This window comes from Cucumis sativus, chromosome 5 (genome assembly GCF_000004075.3).
Source record: "Cucumis sativus cultivar 9930 chromosome 5, Cucumber_9930_V3, whole genome shotgun sequence".
In the NCBI taxonomy this organism is placed as follows: Eukaryota; Viridiplantae; Streptophyta; class Magnoliopsida; order Cucurbitales; family Cucurbitaceae; genus Cucumis; species Cucumis sativus.
Genome location: NC_026659.2, coordinates 23,374,099 through 23,396,935, shown reverse-complemented (window position 1 = coordinate 23,396,935; position 22,837 = coordinate 23,374,099). Strand labels below are relative to the sequence as shown.

Sequence of the window (22,837 nt, the reverse complement as noted above, 5' to 3'; positions counted from 1 at the left end):
CTAAATCAACTAGAAGAAAAAAAATTCAAATATTGCATGGATAAATTCTTTATGTGGAACTTCTCTAATCTTAATTTTTGTTACACTTCTTCAGGAACAAGGCTCAAAAGCGTGTACTAGCTATTAACAGAGAGCTTCCTCCTCGAAATGAGCAATTCCTTTTAGATTTTGAGCAAATTCAGAATCAATTTTCAGTGAGTTACAGAACTTAATTCAAAATTTCATATCATGAAGCATTTGAACATTTTCATTTTCTTCCATTTCACCAAACAATATTGAACACTGTGTCTAACAAACGGGGCAACCTATCGGCTTTCAGGACCATGATCAGTTGCGTGCTGTGACTGAGTCTGTTCTCATCTCCCTAGTTGTGCAGTGCAGTGGTCATGTACCAAGGGCAGAATTTCTTCTCTTTGCTTTACGGAGTTTATGCAGTATAGGTTACATCAATTGGGACACTTTTCTGCCATCCCTTCTTTCTTCAATCTCATCTGCAGAAGTTTCCATGGGTCAGGGAAGTCAAGCTGCGCCTACTGTCTCAACAACAAATTTATCACAGTCTGGGGTGCTTCCATCCTCAAATCCAGTGCCTAATAGTTCTACCTTTCAGTCTTCCAATCCTGCCTCTCCATTACCATTGGTTCATGGAATCAGTTCACCCGCTCAGTCTAGTATTGATCCATCTTCTTGCACAGCATTGTCACCAATCAAATCCTCTGATCTTTCTGGGACTGGATTGCCATCTGCAGTTAGGGTCAATTCATTTTTGAGAAATAATGCAATAAGCAGTCTTCGTCAGCTTTGTTGCAAGATTATCTTAAGTGGTCTTAAATTTGATTTAAAACCAGTGACTCATGCTGATATCTTTTCCCACATGCTCAATTGGATGGTTAATTGGGACCAACGGCAACAGGGGATGGAGGAATCTGAGAATATGAAATCCTGGAGGCCTGACAAGGCTCTCATTGAATGGCTACATAGCTGTTTGGATGTAGTCTGGCTTTTGGTTGAGGAGAATAAATGTCGGGTGCCCTTCTATGAATTACTACGCAGTGGTTTGCAATTCATTGATAACATTCCTGATGATGAAGCCTTATTTACACTCATGTTGGAGATCCATAGGAGGCGAGATATGATGGCAATGCACATGCAGATGTTGGATCAACACCTTCACAGCCCTACATTTGGCACTCAACGGATTTTTTCTCAAACAATGCAGAACATATCTGGTGAAGCAGTAGCAAGCTTGCGCTATTCACCAATCACATACCCAAGTGTTCTTGGTGAACCTCTTCATGGCGAGGTGAATTAACTTAATCTTGAGCTCAAAGAGGGTTTCTATTTAATGTCAGAGTGAGTAAAAAAGAGGAAAACCAAAAATGTATCTTGTCTAGCTATATGAGTGGCGTAGAAATAAAAGAAAATGAAAGGAAAACATGCAATACAATCATATCTCTCCAGGCTAATTGACAATTTCTTCCCCCTGTAGGTGAGGTTAAATTTTTGAAACATTTTAGGTGTATGTTATAAGTTGAAAAGATATTGCAATTATCTATATGTAATAGAGTCTGCTACTCTTTAGCTTCATTATGGAAAAATGGAACCAATGGGAGCCTGTTATGAAGTCTTCTTTATGAATTGCCAAATATTTGCGTAGTAAAACATTCATCAACTGTGATTTCAGATCTTTTATTATCTGCTTTATCATCTCTAATACTTCTTGTCCCTGTATCATTGTGTACCTTTATATATTGCCATATCGCCTTCCTAATTCTCTCAATTTTATTGAGTTTTTTTTTAAAATTTTTATTTTGCATGTTATGTGATTTCAATTATAGAAATCCAACTTGAAATATACACCTTGTTTTTCTCTTCTCAAATATACTGTATGGCTTCTAAATACTTGTAGCTTTCATACACTGACTGATACAATTCCCGTTTCTCATTTATTCATTTGATTGACATTCTATGAAGTTAAATTGGTTTTATTTATCTGGTTTAGGATATTGCATCTGCTATTCAGAGAGGAACTCGAGATTGGGAAAGAGCTATGCGTTGTATAAGGCACGCTCTTCGCACAACTCCATCACCGGACTGGTGGAAGCGTGTGCTTCTTGTGGCTCCTGGCTATAGGTCTTCTGCACAAGGACTCAGTCCTGGTGCAGTTTTTACATCCGAGATGATATGTGAGGCGACAATTGATAGAATATTTGAGCTTTTGAAGTTGACGAATTCAGGCAACTACAATTTCTTTGTTATTCTTCCTTTTATCCAGCGACTTAGTCATGATATTCTTTATGAAAGTTGGTTTCTTGTAAAGAAAAATGTTAGATGAGATAATAGTAAATCGACGTTCACCTCTAAACTTAAACTTGGTTAATCAATAATCTAACATGGTATCAGAACAAGTGATCTATCTAAGATGTTTTATGTTTGAAACCTTGCAATATTATTTCCTCCCCAATTAATATTGATTTCCACTTGTTGAGTTTTGTATATATTTCAATCCTACAACTGAGGGGTAGTGTGCAAGGTCACCAATAACCCATATGTATAGACGGAGGGGCAAGAAAGGAATTTCAGGTTAGACAATATGGTAGTTAGAGATGTCAGTGGTCCTTGCACCACGTGGCAGCAGTAGAAGGGAGCTATATAGGCAGGTATTTTGTGCTAGGGTTGGATATTCTGGATATTGTGTGTATTTTGGATGAACTGAGTTTCATTGGGAGAGGAACAACCCTCTTATTTGGCTGGAACTTTATTGTGACTTCCTGTTGTTTTTTGTTAAGAGTTATAAATCGTATAACAACTATTCCTCTTGGTATTTGTGTTTTGAGTTGCTGTATAGAAATATCTCTGTTTTGGTGTATATTTTTGGGTTGATTCATTGTAGGTACGGGGAAACCTACCATTGATATCAGAGACAATCGACATCCTGGGGAGGTGGAAGAAAATGACACAAAAAAGAATCGAAGAACATCTGGACGCTTTGGAAGCAGAGATCGAAGCGATTAAAAAAGAAGTTAAGAGGTTACCGGTTCTGGAGAAAACGATAAAAAAATGCACGCAATGTTATAATCGAGATGTATGCAGACCGTCAACGACATCAGGAAGGGTCGAAACTGACCGGTGTAAGCACCGGCAAGAGGAAACTTCGAATGGAAGACATCATCGAAGGAGATGAGGAAGGAGAAACGTCTCTAAGCTTGGAAACAGGGGTAGGACAGGATCAAATCAAATTTTAAAAACTGGAGATGCCGGTTTTCAACGGAGAAGACCCAGATGGTTGGATTTATCAGGCAAAACATTATTTTCAGATGCATTTATTGAATGAACAAGAGAAACTGAAAATTGCGATAGTCAGTATGGAAGGGAAAGGATTGTGCTGGTTTCGTTGGGTGGAAAATCGAAAGTGTTTTAGATCGTGGAAAGAATTGAAGGAACGGATGTACAACTGGTTCCGTTGTCGAGAGCATGAGACTAGTTGTGCGCGATTTTTGGCAATAAAACAAGAGAATTCGGTGAGCGATTACCTGTAACGCTTCAAGGAATTATCGGCGCCGTTACCAAAGATGGCCGAGGGCGTTTTGGTAGGGACATTTACAAACGGTTTGGATCCCATAATTAGAATGGAGGTTTTCGCAATCCGGGCCGTGGGCCTGGAAGATATGATGTATGCAACCCGGTTAGCTGAGGAAAAATTAGAAATGGCTTGGGCTTCTCAAGGCCCATATGCAAAAGATGGAAAGCCAGCCCAAAAACAAGAGGAAAAACTTTTAGAAAACTCTACAACAAAAATCGTGACATTAGCCGATAGGGTACACGCACATTCATCTACTCCGATCACCTCGCAAGTTGTCGCATCTGGCAGTGGGGTTCGACACGAAAATAATTTTCGAAGATGGACTGATTTTGAGTTACAAGCAAGGTGTGACAAGGGGCTTTGCTATCGGTGTGACGAACCGTTTAGTAAGGGACAACGCTGCAAAAACAAAGAGCTCCGCCTTTACCTAGTAGCAAATGATTTAGAGGATACAAAGATGGAAGACGTCGAGAACGAGAACGCAATGGTTGAAGTTAGTCCAGTTGTGGAATTATCCTTGAATTCGGTGGTGGGACTGACAGCTCCAAGTACGTTCAAGGTTAAAGGAACAGTGGAAGATAGAGAGATAATAATCATGGTGGATTGTGGAGCAACCCACAATTTTATCTCACTCATGCGGGTAGAGAAATTGAAATTACCTATGGCCGAAACGACCAACTACGACGTCATTATGGGATCCAGGAAGGCAGTGCAAGGTCGAGGAATGTGCAAAGGCATCACTGTGGGGCTGCCAGTACTGACCATAATTGAGGATTTCTTACCGTTGGAATTAGGCAGCTTAGATATGGTATTAGGGATGCAATGGCTCCGAAAGCAATGTGCTATGACTGTCGATTAGAAGGCTTTAACCATGACATTCATTGTCGGGGACACTAATGTAATCTTGAAAGGAGATCCCTCACTGACCAAAATGGAAATATCCTTGAAGGTGCTGGTTAAAACGTGGCAACTGGATGATCAAGGTTTTTTAGTTGATTTCAGAGCTATGGGAATTCCGAAGGCTGATTGGATGTTGGTGGCAACAGAATCAATGGAGGAAATACAACCCGAAATTGAACAACTCCAAAATGAATTCGAAGATGTATTTGTTATGCCAAACAGGCTGCCCCCAATGCGACAGATTGACCACAAAATCCAATTGAAGGAAGGTACCAATCCCATTAATGTAAGGCCATATCGTTACCCACACGCCCAGAAAAATGAGATCGAAAACACTGGTGAACGAGATGTTGGCTTCGGGTATTATAAGACCGAGCATCAGCCCCTTTTCTAGCCCGGTTATTCTAGTAAAAAAGAAGGATGGCGGTTGGAGATTTTGCGTCGACTGTAGGGCTTTGAATTGGGCTACAGTATCTGACAAGTTCCCAATTCCGATGATTGATGAGCTATTGGATGAGTTGAATTGCTCAAGTGTTTTCTCCAAGATAGACTTGAAGTCGGGTTACCATCAAATCCGGGTACGAGATGAAGATGTAAGGAAGACGGCCTCAGAACACATGAGGGTCATTACGAGTTTCTTGTTATGTTGTTCGGCCTTACGAACGCTCCGGCGACATTCCAAGCTCTAATGAATCAGGTTTTTAGACCCTACTTGCATAAATTCTTGCTGGTATTTTTTGATGATATTTTGGTTTACAACAAAGATGCATTAGCCCATTTAGAGTACCTCACCTTGGTGTTTCAATTACTTCGGCAACATAGCCTATTCGATAATCGAAAGAAGTGCCAGTTTGCAAAAGACCGGATTGAGTACTTGGATCACTGGGTTTCAGCAAAAGGAGTTGAAGCTGATCAGGAGAAGATTAGAGCTATGCTGGAATGGCCAATTCCGAAAAATGTGAGAATTACGAGGGTTCTTGGGTTTAACTGGTTACTACTGACGTTTTGTGGCAAATTATGGTGCTATCGCCACTCCCCTAACTCGGTTGACAAAGAAAAAAAGTTTCCGTTGGACAGAAGAAGCGACCAAAGCATTTGAGTTACTGAAGAAAGCTATGGTCACATTACCTGATTTCCAATTGCCATTCGAAATAGAACGGATGCTTCAGGGTTCGGTCTTGGCGCAGTTTTATCACAGAATAAGAGACCCATTGCATACTTTAGCCAGAGACTATCAGAGACAGCCAAAGAAAGATCTATTTATGAGAGAGAGCTAATGGCAATCGTATTAGCTGTTGAGAAATGGCGACACTACTTGTTGGGACATCGTTTTTTTGTATATATTGACCAAAAAGCCTTGTGACACATCTTGGAGCAAAGGGAGATTTTACCAGGCATTCAGAAATGGATGATGAAATTGATCGGCTTCGATTTTGAAATCTTTTATCGGGCGGGATCAGAGAACAAGGTAGCCGATGCACTTTCGCGGATTCCGGTGGAGGCACAGTTGAATGTGATTAGCGTGCCCTCCTTGTTGGATCTTGAGGCAGTTGAGAAAGAAGTCCAAGAGGATGAGAAGCTGAAAAATATATTTGACCGAGTGGTTTAGGACCCGGAATGTATGCCTTGTTATTCGATACACCATGGCAAATTATTCTTTAAAGGCAGATTGGTCCTCCCAAGGACATCCAGCTTGATTCCGACCATCCTACACACCTTCCATGATTCCGTGGTTGGGGGCCCTTGGGGGCAGTTACGGACATATAAAAGAATTGCGGCATAATTGTTTTGGGAAGGAATGAAGAGTGATATCAAAATTTATGTTGACCAATGCCCAGTTTGCCAACAAAACAAAATACAAGCCTTGTCTCCAGCTGGTTTGTTGCTGCCCCTTCCCATTCCCAACAGAATTTGGGAAGATATATCAATGGATTTCATAGAAGGCTTGCCACGATCTAAGGGGTTTGACATGATCCTTGTGGTAGTAGATCGTCTTAGCAAATATGCTCACTTTTTAACCTTGGGACACCCATTTTCAGCCAAAACAGTAGCCACACTGTTCATAAAGGAAGTGGTTCGTCTCCATGGGTACCCTCGTTCTATTGTATCCGATAGGGACCGTATGTTTTTGAGTCACTTTTGGAAAGAGATGTTCCGTTTGCAAGGAACTCAATTGAAGAGAAGTACGGCCTATCACTCGCAAACGGATGGGCAATCAGAAGTTGTGAACAAGAGTGTGGAGTTGTACTTGCGATGTTTTTGTCATGAAAAACCAACGACATGGAGTGAAAAATTAGCATGGGTAGAGTATTGACACAACACCACCTACCACGCATCCATACAGAATACTCCTTATGCAGTCGTTTATGGACGACCCCCCTCCAATTATTTCATATGGACATCCGAGTTCCACTCCAAATGATTCAGTAGAATCACAGTTGCAGTCTAGAGATGAGCTGCTGATTACTCTAAAGCATCACTTGCAACACGCCCAAGCACAAGTGAAGAATCTTGTGGACATACACCGTCGAGATGTGGTGTTTGACATTGGCGATTGGGTATATTTAAAAATACAACCGTATAAACAGTAGTCATTGGCTAAAAAACGTTACGAAAAGCTGTCACCAAATTTTTTTGGACCATACATGGTATTGGGGAGGATAGAGGAAGTAGCCTATTTGCTAGATCTACCAGATAATGCTCGAATCCACCTTGTTTTCCACATGTCACAACTGAAGAAGGCAGTGGGAGACAAGCATCATGTGCAGCCAAACATTTCCCTACTCAACGACCAAATGGAATTAGTGCTCGAGCCTGAAAATGTGACTGAACTGCGCTGGAATGATACCGAACGTGATTGGGAGTATTTAGTTCAGTGGAAAGATCAACCAGCACACGAAGCCACTTGGGAATCTGTTAGACCTCCAATATTATATCAGTACAGGAGGAGGGGAAATAAGTTTGTTAAGGGGGGAGACACATGTGAGTGATAGGTTGGTTAGTCATATAAATAAGTTTGTTAGGGAGGGAGACACGTGAGAGTGATAGATTGGTTAGTCATATAAATAAGTTTGTTAAGAGCGGGAGGGGGTATGGATTATTTTTTCTAGTATTTGAATCTTTCTGTTATTCCTCGGAAGAGAGGGAAACAGAGAATTGTTAACTTTCTGCTATTTAAAATCAATAAGATTGAATTCTTAGTTCTTTTGGCTATGAGTTCCATCAAATTGGTATCAGAGCGTGATCTTGGAAGGAGTAACCGAAGATGGTGCAAACTCGGTTGGAAGAGAAGATGGAGTCGTATGACCAGGAAATTCAAAGCCTCAAGAAGGAGATGAGTAAAATACCAATTATCGAAAAAACGTTGACCGAAATATCGAAAAACATGGAAAAACAGAACCAAATGATGTTACGATTCATGGAGTCGGCCGCCCTAGAGAGATCCACGATGAACGAAAGGATTACCGAGTTATCAATACGGGGTACTCCGATGAAGAACAACGATGACGGCGAAGGAACTTCCATTCGCGAAAACGAACCGAAGAAGGAAGAAATAAAAACGAGTGAAGACGCTAACGGCGACCGCAACAAATTCAAGAAGGTGGAGATGCCAATCTTCAATGGAGACGATCCAGATTCATGGTTGTTTCGCGCCGAAAGGTATTTTCAAATTCATAAGCTAACTGATTTCGAAAAGATGACCGTGGCAACAATTAGCTTCGAAGGACCCGCGCTGAACTGGTATCGGTCTCAAGAAGAGCGGGATAAATTCGCTGATTGGGCAAATTTAAAAGAAAGAGTGTTGATCCGATTTCGATCAACAAGGGAAGGATCTTTATACGGTCGATTCTTGCGCATTCAACAGACGACTACAGTGGAAGAATACCGAAATCTGTTTGATAAATTAGTAGCACCTCTGTCGGATCTGGCCGATAAAGTGGTGGAGGAGACGTTCATGTCAGGATTGAAGCCTTGGATACAGGCCGAGATGGATTTCTGTGAGCCTCAAGGATTATCACAAATGATGAGAATCGCGCAGAAAGTAGAAAATAGAGAGGATATTAGACGAGAAGCAAACCTCCCTGGTTATTCGGGAACGAAACTGAGTAATTCTGGAAGTGGAAGCAAAACCAGCACAGTTGGGAATTCTGGAGAAAGTAAGGGAAATTGGAACTGGCCGATGGGAACCGTCACATTGAGAGGAACGACTGGCGAAGAGGTACGGAAAACAGGCCCAACGAAAAGACTATCTGATGTCGAATTTCAATCACGAAAAGAGAAAGGACTCAGTTTTCGTTGCAATGAGAAATATTCTCATGACCACAAGTGTAAGATGAAGGAGCAGAGGGAGTTACGTATGCTGGTAGTGATGGGGGATAATAAGGAATATGAAATCATTGAAGAAGAGAAGGCAGAACAGAAAGAGTTAAATGTGGCTGAAGTTATCCAAGAAGAGCAGACTGTGGTGGAGTTGTCGATAAACTCAGTCGTGAGATTATCTAATCCAGGAACTATGAAGGTGAAGGGAAAATTACTAGGAAAGGAGATCATTGTATTAGTAGATTGCGGAGCTACACATAACTTCATTTCTGAAAGTTTGGTTGAGGAACTGCAGATAAGCACGAAAAGTACTACAAATTTTGGAGTCATATTAGGCTCGGGAACGGCTATAAAAGGGAAGGGAGTTTGTGAAGCCATTGAAATGATAATTGGAGAATGGAGAGTTATTGATGATTTCTTGCCGCTGGAGCTAGGAAGCGTGGATGCAATTTTGGGGATGCAATGGTTATACTCTCTTGGTATAACTGAAGTAGACTGGAAAAACTTAATTCTGACTTTTACTCACCACGGAGAGAAGATTGTTATAAGGGGAGACCCTAGTCTAACAAAGGCAAGAGTCAGCTTAAAGACCCTTATGAAATCTTGGGGAGACAAGGATCAAGGGTTTTTGGTCGAATGCAGAGCTTTAGAAAGAAGGGAATCCTTAGAAGGGGATGATTCGTTTGATGAAGTCTTGACTGTAGAGGAGTCAGTAGCAGTAGTGTTGAAAAGCTTCGAAGATGTCTTTGAGTGGCCCGAAACTTTGCCACCACGAAGAGTAATAGAACACCAGATTCATCTAAAGAAGGGAACTGATCCAGTGAATGTACGACCCTATAGGTATGCATATCAAGAGAAGACAGAAATGGAGAGACTGGTGGAAGAAATGCTAGCATCGGGAGTAATACAGCCGAGCACAAGCCCTTATTCCAGTCCAGTATTATTTGGGGGTCACTCGGGGTTCTTAAGGACATATAAAAGGATGGTTGCAGAGTTACATTGGGAAGGAATGAAGCAGGAAGTGAAGAAGTATTGCGAAGAGTGCATGGTTTGTCAAAGAAATAAGACTTTGGCGCTATCACCAATTGGACTGTTAACTCCGTTAGAGGTACCCAATCGAGTGTGGGAGGATATTTCAATGGATTTTGTGGAGGGATTACCTAAAGCAGCAGGAGATGAAGTATTATTTGTAGTGGTTGATCGGTTCAGTAAATATGGGCATTTCATCCCTATGAAACATCCATATTCAGCAAAGACGGTAGCTGAAATATTTGTGAAGGAAGTCGTGCGGTTACATGGATATCCCAAATCCATTGTTTCAGATAGAGACAAGGTGTTCTTAAGTCACTTTTGGAGGGAATTATTTCACGTGGCAGGAACAAAATTGAACCACAGTACAACATATCATCCACAAACGGATGGTCAAACAGAAGTTGTTAACCGTGGAGTGGAGACATTCTTGCGTTGCTTTTGTGGAGAGAAGCCTAAGGAATGGGTTAAATGGGTACCGTGGGCAGAATATTGGTATAACACTACATATCAACGTGCACTCGGAGTCACACCATTTCAGGTTATGTACGGGCGTTTGCCACCTCCCTTGATATACTATGGAGAGAGGGACACTACTAACTCTATGTTAGATGAACAGCTGAAAGAAAGAGATGTGGTGTTAGGAGCCATACGTGAACACTTGAGAGTTGCACAACACAAAATGAAGAAATATGCCGATACCAAGAGAAGAGAGGTTCATTACCAGGTTGGGGATTTGGTATTATTGAAGATAAGGCCATACGACAAGTGACTGTCAGAAGAAAAAGAAATGAAAAACTTTCTCCTAAGTTCTTTGGACCGTACAAGGTGATAGCTAAAATTGGTCCAGTGGCTTACAAGCTGGAATTACCAGAGAATTCTACCATACACCCGGTATTTCATGTATCACAGCTTAAAAAAGTGTTGGGAGAGCACAAGGAAGATAAGCATGATGTTCCCTGTTTAATAGAAAATCATGAATGGAGGGATATTCCCGAGGAGGTTTATAGTTATTCGAAAAACAAAGCGGGAGACTGGGATGTGTTAGTGCAATGGAAGGGTCTTCCACAACATGAGGACAAGGTGAATTTGGAGTTATATGAGGAATTGAAGCAGTGTTTTCCAGATTTTCACCTTGAGGACAAGGTGAATTTGGAGAAGGAGAGTAATGTTAGACCTCCAATATTATATCAGTACAGGAGGAGGGGAATAAGTTTGTTAAGGGGGGAGACACGTGTGAGTGATAGGTTGGTTAGTTATATAAATAAGTTTGTTAGGGAGGGAGACACGTGTGAGTGATAGGTTGGTTAGGGATAGGTTGGTTAGTCATATAAATAAGTTTGTTAAGAGCGGGAGGGGGTATGGATTATTTTTTCTAGTATTTGAATCTTTCTGTTATTCCTTGGAAGAGAGGGAAACAGAGAATTGTTAACTTTCTGCTATTTAAAATCAATAAGATTGAATTCTCAGTTCTTTTGGCTACGAGTTCCATCAGAATCTTATGCAGTACTAAAAAACCAATACCTCGAATACCACCTTGAGGATAAGGTGTCTCTTCTCTGAGGGGGTATTGCAAGGCCACCAATAACCTATATGTATAGACGGAGGGGCAAGAAAGGAATTTCAGGTTAGACAATATGGTAGTTAGAGATGTCAGTGGTCCTTGCACCACGTGGCAGCAGTAGAAGGGAGCTATATAGGCAGGTATTTTGTGCTAGGGTTGGACATTCTGGATATTGTGTGTATTTTGGATGAACTGAGTTTCATGGGGAGAGGAACAGCCCTCTTATTTGGCTGGAACCGTATTGTGACTTCTGTAGGTATGGAGAAACCTACCATAGTGTTCGATGATATAATATTAAATTTGTCTTCACTTGTAAGCTTAAGTTTTTGGGTCAATCAAGAGTTTAACATAAAAGAAAGGAGACAAACTTTTTTTTTTTCCTTTCCCAAAGAAATAGGTTATATTGTCGTTCTGTGCTGTCTACATACTGTAAGCATATATATATTGTGATTACTGTAACTAGGAATTTTTAAACTTTTATTACCATGTTGATAACGAACTTCTTGTAACTTTTGTTTGCAGAGATACATTGCTGGCAAGAGTGGCTTGTTTTCTCGGATATATTCTTTTTTCTGATGAAAAGTGGATGTATCGATTTTGTGGACTTTGTGGCTAAGCTGTTCTCTCGCGTGACAGAGGGAGGTCAACATGTTTTAAGGACAAATCATGTCACTTGGCTGTTTGTACAAATCATCCGGGTTGAACTTGTGATGAGTGCTTTGAATTCAGATGCAAGGAAGGTTAATTTTGAATGACGAATTCATTTTTTTGAAACGGAGACAAGCCTCTTTATCAATAATAAATGAGGCCAATGCTCAAAATACAAGAGTATTATTCTAAGAGCAAAATAAGAAAAAGACAATATCATCCAAACAAACTAAACAAAGATGAACTCGGGCAATACAAAAGGGAAAACGACCTACAAACGATCACAAAGGAGAAACAACAAAAGAACCAAAGCAAAAGAAAATTGACACATTAGCAACGGGTTAATACAGAGAAAATATAAACACATTACCGAAAAATGCCCACTTCAAACTGAAATTTTGTATTCACATGCTTCAGTTTGAAAGGAGAAGGGAACACCAAGAAGAGGCAAACGATTGCTTCAAAACTATCCAGCCGCCCAAAGATCTTTGCCTTCGAATGAGAATCATGATGACGAAGACAAAACATTTAAAAGGTTAACTTTTAGGCTAACAACATCAATCAGAAGATTTTGCTTTTTCTTGAATCTAAGGAGAGTACTACTGAAAAGGGTGTTCAAGAGACTTGAATCCTAATCTTTTCATCTGCAACCTTCAAACCTCACAAAGTACATGGTTAACAGACCAAAAAGAGGCTGAATCAAATCTCAGTCGAAAACTAGTTTGCATTTTTCTACTATCGACTTCGAATGGGCTGGAATTTCACAATGTTTTGACTGAGAGGGGTTTCCAGATGTTTGATTTCCAACATTCAATTCTTCATCATTTTGAAACAAATCATTGAGATTAGTTTCTAAAGGGTCCTTCAAAGAATAGTCCTTCAACTCATTTAGCTTCCCTAAATGATCATTTTCAACAATGCTCAAATTAAAAGGAGAGTCAAAATCTAAATCACATTTCTCTTTAGGAAGGTCCAGAGTTTGGAAATGGGAGCCTCTAAAAAATTTACTTTTGAGGAAGGTAGGGAAAAATCCGAATATTTAAAATGTAGAAGGTTGGATCTCGCATCTCGGAGAGGTTGATCCAGTTGAAAGAGAAGGAGCTTGGATTTGTGTACAATTAACCTCCAAATAATCAGGGTTTTGATCTAAAATCAATCTACCCTTAAGTAGCTTTTTTTTGAATTCAGGATGTCTTCCCTGATTGAAGATGGAGAGTGTTTTTTACCTTTAAAATTCAGAATTTTGATGAATTTGGGTTGACAAGATCTTTGTCTTTAGAAGTCTTTTTTTAGAGCTCCTTCGACCTCCTTCTAACAAAATGCTTGGGAAACGTCTTAAAGGGAAGCGGGGGGCTTCTTTGATTTTTATGCTTTTTGGAAGTACCTTTTGTACCGGAATTGGCCGAAGACACTTGAGATGAAGAAGGTAAAAATGCAGATGAAGAGGAGAGGCTCGAGACTTTTCTAGAAGGAGCTGCGATGGGTAGTAACTTAGCCTTTGCAGAAGAGACTACTGATGCTGAAGAAGCAGGAGAGATAGACCTAATGGAAAAATTTGGAGCGGCAGGATTCTAACAATTAGCAGATTGGACTAAAATAGAGGGGTTTGGCTGACTTGGGTTTCGGTGGGAAATAAGGAGGGAGCTGCCTAAGAACTCTCTGTCCTCTTTAAAAACACCCTTTTGTTTCCACTTTAGTGTTCCCTCCTAAAATGAAAGGATTGTTGATAACTTTCTCATTTTTTTGAAATGGAGATAAGCTTCTTTATTAATAATTAAGTACGAGAGAATTATACAATTAGAGTAATAAAAAAACATAAGAAAGAACCTAGGGGATCAGGAGGTGCACTCGGACATCTAAACTAGGTGGACACCCCTATAACGCCAGCATCATTTTCTATACAAACAAAATCATAAATTGTTATTCAATGTCCAGCTTATTACAAGAGGGCTGAGACAAAAAGAAACCGTCAAACATGCAAACACTACAGACCAGAAATTAAAGCTAACAATGTGAAGACCAAAACATAAAAATCCCGTCTAAAATAAGATAAAATAAAAGAAAACAATCCACCAAAACTTCTGAGCTCAGAGAAAAGCCTGATGAAAGAACTTGTAATCTGAATTTTGCAGTCGAAACACTTTTTAGTGGATTTCCTTTGCAAGATTTCGAAACAGTTAAGGAGCCTAACAATCATTATTCAAATCAGAATATTGATTTTTCGGGGGACTGCTTGATTTCCAAAGGGCTTTAAAGATGCCTTTATCCTTCGGGGAGGCTGTATGTAAGTGAACCGAGAGGGACTTAACTGTTTAACGGCCTCTAATATCTATAATCTTCTGAACCTATCACCTTTCTAGACTAGAGGAGGTATAGTAGGGATTGAAATTTTGCAATTTCTTCTTCTTTTAAACATCTTCTACAAAGATAAAAACCAAGACAAAGTTTCATTGTCCCAATGTGCTGCAACCAAGCTGTTGGGTAGCATAGCGATTTTATTAAGCTTGGAAAATTGATCCTTGAGAGGGATGACATGAACCAAAGAGTCTGTCCGGAACCCGATTCTACAACCATTGCCAAGCTTAAATAAAGCTAGTGATTCCACCGACCCCACATTCTTGAAATGCTTACCCATGGGCTCCTTAGGCTATTATCAGACTTTTCCATTGTAAACCACCAGATTTTTTGCATTGTTTTTTTTATAATGCTTTAGTAAAATAAGGTAAGTTCTCTCTCTCCCTTTCTCTCCTTGATGTAGAACATCTCCCTTCTTGATGTTTCTTGAGTTTTATTCTAGAGGAGGGGTTTGAATTACATTTTTATAGTTTAGGATTAGTTATTTGAATTACCAATTTAGTATCTTGAGTTAGTTATAACTAACTCAACTCCAAGTTAAACTAACTCAACCCCAAGTTAGTTTAACAACTCTTGTAATCTCCAGCCTATAAAAAGGCTTCTCATTTTCATTAATAGACATAAAAAAAAAGAGGCATTATACGTAAAGATTTCTAGCTTTGCAACTACTGCATCAATTGGTATCAGAGCGTGATCCTAGCTCACTCTTCCCTAAAAAAACTTGGATCCTACCAGTCTTATCCATGGACGCGGAAGCCTCCTTCAACCAACGCTTGCAGTTGGTAGAACAAGCTGTTGAAGAACTTCGAAAAGGGCAGTCGGATATACAGCAATCGTTAGTAGAATTAACAAACCTTTTTACCCGATTTCATGTCCAACCTTTAGAAGAAGCAATTCAGCCCCCAAGGAACCCAATTGCAGCAAACCAAGAAAGACAAGAAAGACCAAGAAACCCTGCTGTAAACCAAGAACTACTAAGAAATCAACCTATTCACATCCACAATAATCGATTGTATGGAAACAATGTACCTGGACATTTCTTAGACGATTCTGACTCTTCCGATGAAGACAACTTGCTGAACATTCATCAAGAACCTCAACAAAGGCTTGGACTTCGACCATACTTTCAAGAAGATCAAGAAATTCGACACCAACCTCCTGTTTAGTACCGCCAACCACCCACAAACTGACGGCCAAACAGAGGTGACCAACTGAACTCTTGGCAACCTCATTCGGTGCCTTAGCGGGGACAAGCCTAAACAGTGGGACCTAGCTTTACCTCAAGCAGAATTCGCCTTCAACCACATGGCAAATCGCTCAACAGGGATGTCTCCATTTGAGGTTGTATACACTAGTCTCCCTCGGGTAACTTTTGATTTAGCTAATCTACCTTCTGTTGTTGATGTCAGTATGGAGGCTGAAGCAATGGCTGAACGTATCTCCAAGCTACACCAAGAAGTCAAGAGTCATCTAGAGCTTGCTAATGACTCCTACAAAACAGCCGCCAACTATCACAAATGCTTTAAGGAACATCAAGTTGGTGACCTAGTTATGGTGTACCTTTGAAAGTCAAGACTACCTGCTGGTCATCACTCCAAAATGACCAACAAGCGCATGGGTCCATTTCAAATATTGGAAAGACTCGGCCCCAATGCTTACCGAGTAGACCTCCCAGCAAACATGAGAATCAGCCCATCTTTCAATGTTGCCGACTTATCACCTTACTATGCACCAGATTCCTTCTCTTTAGCTCCCTAATCTTCACTCGAGGTCGAGTTTTATCCTAGAGGAGGGGTTTGATGTAGAACATCTCCCTTGATGTTTCTTGAGTTTTATCCTAGAGGAGGGGTTTGAATTACCATTTTTATAGTTTAGGATTAGTTATTTGAATTACCAATTTAGTATCTTGAGTTAGTTATAACGAACTCAACTCCAAGTTAAACTAACTCAACCCCAAGTTAGTTTAACAACTCTTGTAATCTCCAGCCTATAAAAAGGCTTCTCATTTTCATTAATAGACATAAAAAAAGAGAGGCATCATACATAAAGATTTCTAGCTTTGCAACTACTGCATCACTCTTCCTCCTTCCCTTCATCTTCATTGCCGATTAGCCTCTCCGGTAGACACTGCTAGACGTCGCTGAGTACTTTGGCATCTCCCTAGCAACCATTCTTAACTCACAAAGATGGAAGTAAAAAGCTGCAAAATCGACAATTTTTATTCTGCATCTGGCATAAAGATGAAGCTTTTCACATTGAAGATGTTGAAGCTAAAATTACTATGACTTTATCTATCTTTCAACTTAGATGGTTCATTGAAATGGTGAAAGATTTGAATAAGAAATCTAAAGAAGAGTATTTCTGTAAGAAAGAAAAAGTTGAGTGTGGAAGGGTTGAAACTTCCAAATTCAGAACCAGAACTGGGTGGATTTTGAGATGCATTGCATGGCCTAGTACAGGTGGGAGATCTTTTATTCATATCCCCATTGGTGAAGATAACCAGGGGTGGAAAAGCTTTGGAAAAATGTTGGAAGACTTCAAGGATATCCATGAATACAAAATCTGGTTCTCCTCCCGAACCAAGTTCAACACCATTATTAGCAGCCAATTAAAAGTATAAAGGAAGCTATACGGAGAAAGCAAAATCAAATGAGACATCCAAGATCTCCTTCTCCAATACTGCATCACAGAGTTCAAGCAAATATTGGGTGATTAAGAATTCAGAAGTCTTCAAAGCAGATTTTGATAATCTTTGGGTTGTTTCAAAACTTTTCGAATTTGATAGTTAGGTAAAAATTAATGAAGCATTGTAACTCTTTTTCGATTCAAAAGTTATCATCAACCCTTCCTCAGGAGATGTGTACTGGTATTTTTTGATGATATATTAGTGTACAACACAGATCTCACAGAGCACGAAAAGCATTTGGGCATGGTTTTTGCAGTAATGCGGGATAACCAATTAGTTGCCAAAAAAAAAAAATGCGTAATAGCTCATTCGCAGATTCAGTATTTGGGGCATTTAATATCCAGTAGAGGGGTTGAAGCTGATGGAGAAAAGATCAAGGACATGGTAAATTGGCCCCAACCCAAAGATGTAATCGGATTGAGGGGGTTCTTAGGTCTGACTGGTTACTACAGAAGATTCGTCAAAGGGTATGGAGAGATGGTAGGACCGTTGACCAAATTATTGCAAAAGAACTCATTCCTATGGGGGGAAGAAGCAATAGAGGCGTTTGATAAGCTGAAATTAGCCATGACAACCCTACCCGTACTAGCTCTACCGGATTGGAACCTACCTTTCATCATTGAAACAGATGCGTCTGGGATTGCTTTAGGGGCAGTTCTATCTCAAAATGGCCATCCCATAGCTTTTTTCAGTAAAAAATTATCGAACCGAGCTAAAACCAAGTCCATATATGAGAGGGAATTGATGGCTGTGGTTTTGTCGGTACAGAAGTGGAGACATTACCTTTTGGGAAGAAAGTTTACAATCATCTCAGATTAGAGGGCCTCAAATTCCTTTTAGAGCATAGGGAAGTGCAACCCCAATTCCAGAAGTGGCTGACTAAACTCCTCGGGTATGACTTCGAAATACTTTACCAACTCGGATTACAAAACAAAGCAGCCGATGCCCTCTCCCGAATAGAACAGCCAGTTGAGTTAGATGAAGAGCTTAAGGCAATCATTGAAGAATTAAAACAAAATCCTGACGAGCCTAGTAAATTCCGATGGGTGAATGGAAACCTACTGTATAAGAAGCGAATTGTTTTGTCAAAAGAATCCACTCTGATCCCCACCTTACTACATACGTTTCATGACTCCATTTTAGGAGGCCATTCCGGATTCTTAAGGACGTATAAAAGGATGTGTGGGGAATTGTATTGGAAAGGTATGAAGGCTGATGTTAAAAAATATGTGCAGGAATGCGAGGTTTGCCAGAGAAATAAGTTGGAAGCAACTAAACCAGCTGGAGTTCTACAGCCAATTCCAATTCCAAAAAGAATCTTGGAAGACTGGTCCATGGACTTCATTGAAGGGCTACCTAAAGCAGGAGGTATGAATGTAATAATGGTAATTGTGGACAGGCTAGCAAATACTCCTACTTTATCACCATGAGGCATCCTTTTAATGCAAGGCAAGTGGCTGAAGTGTTTATTGACCGGGTAGTGAGTAGACATGGAATACCTAAGTCAATCATTTCCGATAGAGATAAAATTTTCATAAGCAACTTCTGGAAAGAAATATTTGCTAGCATGGGAACCCTTCTAAAAGGAAGTACGACGTTCCACCCACAAACGGACGGACAAACTGAAAGAGTAAACCGTTGTGTTGAAACTTATTTGAGGTGTTTTTGTAATGAGCAGCCGACAAAGTGGAATAAGTTCATTCCCTGGGCAGAACTATGGTATAATACAACCTTCCATGCCTCCTCAAGATCAAATCCCTTCCAGATTGTATATGGACGATCACCCCCTCCGCTGCTATCATACGGCAACCACAAGACTCCTCACAATGAGGTGGAACAAATACTGAAAGAGAGGGATTTAGCACTGAATGCTCTAAAGGAGAACCTGAACGTGGCGCATAACCGAATGAAGAAAATGGCCGACTCCAAGAGGAGGGAACTTAAGTTCAAGGTGGGAGATGAGGTATATCTCAAGCTTCGACCCTATAGGCAACATTCTCTAGCACGAAAGAGATCGGAGAAGTTGGCCCCTAAATTCTATGGACCTTACCGCATAATTGAAGAAATTGGAGAAGTGGCGTATAGGCTGCAGTTACCGCCTGAAGCTTCTATTCATGACGTCTTCCATATTTCCCAACTGAAACTGAAATTGGGGAAAACGCATGTAGTGCAAATCCAACAACCAGTACTAACGGAAGAGTTTGAACTACAGCTACAACCAGAAACCGTGGAATAAGGACTTGGGGGCCAACGAGTGGTTGGTGAAATGGAAAGAACTACTGGAGAATGAGGCTACCTGGGAAGTAGTGTACCAAATGAATCAACAATTTCCCACCTTCCACCTTGAGGACAAGGTGAACTTGGAACCGAGGGGTATTGTAAGACCCCCAATTATCCATACTTATAGGAGGAAGGGTAGAAAAGTAACTGCACAGGAAAGTATTATGGAGGAATGATTGGAAGGAAGATCGTGAGTGGTAGGGCCCACTGGGCTGAGAAATAGGTGTGTCTATAAATAGGATTAAGTATGGAGTAGCTAGGGTATATTTTATCTTTTAGAAGGTAGGGCTGCAGCAGCCACAAGGGTCTCTTAAATCAAGGAGGCCGGTATGTTCTTTCCTTGATTTTCCTTGTTGTTCCTTGTTATTTCTTTTCATCTTGTGACTCTGTAATCATCTGGCTATATATAAATAAAGTAAATCAGGGTACCGCCTCTGTTTAAGCCATTTTTTACAGTATTTTCGGCCTAAATTAGTGTTAGTATCCTAACAAAACCCTAAACCCTAAATTAATGCCATCTAACCCGAGACCCCATCCTTTTTTGATAATATAACCTTTTCGGATTTCCTCTCTTCTTTTTTGAAAAGGAGACAACCTCTTTATTAATATAAATATTATAATAATGAGACAAAAGCTCATAGTACAAGAGAAGATTTCCTCTCTTCTTTAATTGCACCTTTTTGGATTCCAGCAGAGAGTTCAACCTCATCATGCACAATGACCATTTGATTCTCTTTCCTTCTTTCCGACTCTTCATATACCAGTTTTTTAAAAACGGGACAGATATCATGGGCCCCACTAATTTATTCGTATCACTGGTTTCAATGGGTTCAACAAAGCCCTTTAAATGTGAGTCTTCATGTGCTGGAGCATTAAATGCTGTTTCATCCAACCTATTTGTCTCAGTCATCTTAACCGACGTCGGTGAGGGATCGTAGAAATGATTCAGAGCTTCGAATGGGTTTCTTGCCAGGGGAGAGTTGCAAAGGTGGATTTGAGAATATCTAAATTAGGGGGAAAGAGGAGACGTCAACCTCTTCGTCTTGCAAGGCCTCCCTAACTCTCAATTGATCAATGGGATTTTAAAAATATTTTACCATAAGAATACCTTTAGTAGAAAAGAGGGGATTCAAACACTCAACATCACCAAAATTCAAAAAGATGTTACCTCTAATAACGTCTGTAATTTCGATGGTTGAAGGTATAAAACCGCATAAGTTTTGTTTAACTTGAATGGATGTGTCACTGCAGTATCTGAGATGTAGCGTTCTGTAGCAATGTTCTCCAGTCCCCCAAAAGGCCAAAATGATCGCCAATAACCTCAAACGTTTTCCTACACCAATAATCTAAAGGAAGGTTTTTGATTTTTATCCATCCGCCAAATCCTTTTGTAACAAGCAGCCAAGTATGTCCGAATTTATCCAATTTTTCAAATTTGAGATGAAAAGACTCCATCTCCTATCATTTCACTTCTTCAATGATGAAGTCCTTGATCGAGCCTTGTTTAGACTTATGAGAGCATTCTCGTGACAAAAAATTGATAATGATCTTTGCTTGAAAATTAATTTCCAGCATGTTCCGGATCTCTCTGCAATCATTGAATGCAAAGAGTCATGTAACAATCTAAAGATGTTCGAATTTAGCTTGAATAACTTCAGTGTTCTTAATCATCCATTGACTCTGTTTTTTTTCTTTGTAACAAAATCCTTGGTGTCTTTTGTTTTGACCTTGTCTGCATAACTAGGATTGTTGGTCTGTGCTGAAATGATAGCCTTGGAGTGACGACGTGAAAACTATTTAACATATTCCTCCTTAGATAAGATTTTTTCCAACATGTGAAAAGACCTCCACCCCAGTTTGTTTTCTCCTGAACAGACCCTTAAAGGTTGAATAACCTCCTGATTTAGGCCCAAAATCGCAGCTTAACACCCAACAAACTTTTCTTTGAACTTCGACACCTTCTATCATCCTCTATCCAAATCTCCAATCTTTTGATAGAATCTATCCTCCGGACCTCTTAATAATTCTGAGACGGCATCCGAAACCATACTAGTTAGTTTCTGGAAACCGACAAGAATCTGCGAGCTTCCACATCTTCAACATGAACTCGATCACTCTCTTTCCAGGTGCAATAATGCAACTGTAGAACTCTGCAACTGACCACTTCCATATTTAATCTGAATAATACAGTTGGCAGGGAGAAATGGATTTGCCGACGGCCTGGAGCATAGGAGGGGAGAGCAGAGAGGAGAGAGGGGAGAGGGGAGAGAACTTACCTTTTCTTTTGAATGATGAATTCATTACCCTACCCATGTGGTCATGCATTTTCTCCTAATTGCTTTTATCTAAGATCTACTAACTGAAGAGTGAATGTAACCGACACCTAAATATTTTGAGAAGTACTCTGGAGTATAACTAGATGTTGCAGCTGAAAAATTTGGCTTTATAAAATTATCTTTGTATATTTGTCATTCCACAAGCAAATGTTATTATGCATTAGCAATGTTGTGGAATCGAAGTCTGATTTCCTCAAAATTGGGAAAGTTAATTTTCATGTACTTGTGTTGCAAACCATCGTGAGTTAGCCCAGTGGTAAAAAAGAAGTCATAGTCTCAATGAATTCAATCTCTTGTGGACACTTAACTAGGAATTAATTTCTTATGAGTTTCCTTTACACATAAATTTTGTAGGATCAAGCGGGTTGTCTTGTGAGATTAGTTGAGTGTGCAAAAGTTGGTACAAACACTTTAAAAAATGTTACATGTGCCACATGGAAATGTAAATTATGTAAGGAAGTTTGATTAGGTTTTTTTTTCTTTGATGTGCTAATGTTTCAAATATCTTTCCAGGTGGAGACTACAAGAAAAATAGTATCATTTCATAGAGAAGATAAAAATGCTGATCCGAATAATCCTCAAAGCATCCTGCTTGATTTTATTAGCAGTTGTCAGAACTTGCGTATTTGGTCACTAAATACAATAACAAGAGAATGTTTGAATAGTGAGCAGCTACAGAAAGGAAAACAAATTGATGAATGGTGGAGACAAGCAAGTAAAGGTACATGTTGCGTAAGGCACGTAAAGTTGTTGAGTCATGCTACACATCGTAGGTCTGTTTTGTTTTATTTCGTTGAGGTTGCACATCATAGCACTAATTTACCCTTTAAGAATAAAAATTAGAATAACTTGTGTAAAATGTATTTTCTCTTTTATTTCTCTTAGAAAGAAAAAGGTTATCATCTTAAATAGAAAAAATACTAGGAAGATACAAATAAGGAAAAAATAAAACACAAATATATCTTAAATACAATGGAAATATTAACAATAAAGGAAACAATCAACACTTCTCCTCAAGTTGGTTTGAAGATATCATCCATAGCCAACTTGTCAGTTAAGTTATTGAATTGCCACTTTTGAAGACCTTTAGTTAACACGTGCGATTTGTTCTGTTGTTGGAAGATTAGTTTATTTTT

At 39.8% G+C, this 22,837-nt stretch overlaps 1 protein-coding gene across 1 annotated transcript in view; it reads left to right on the top strand.

The window, feature by feature from the left end:
- LOC101220785 (mediator of RNA polymerase II transcription subunit 23) overlaps positions 1-22,837 on the top strand; it is a 60,325-nt gene that overhangs the window by 2,338 nt on the left and 35,150 nt on the right. The window contains exons 3-7 of the mRNA XM_011657152.2: positions 95-194; positions 320-1,303; positions 2,003-2,237; positions 11,919-12,136; positions 22,215-22,422. Coding sequence (XP_011655454.1) covers positions 95-194; positions 320-1,303; positions 2,003-2,237; positions 11,919-12,136; positions 22,215-22,422 — 1,745 coding nt within the window. The remainder of the gene's footprint in view (positions 1-94; positions 195-319; positions 1,304-2,002; positions 2,238-11,918; positions 12,137-22,214; positions 22,423-22,837) is intronic.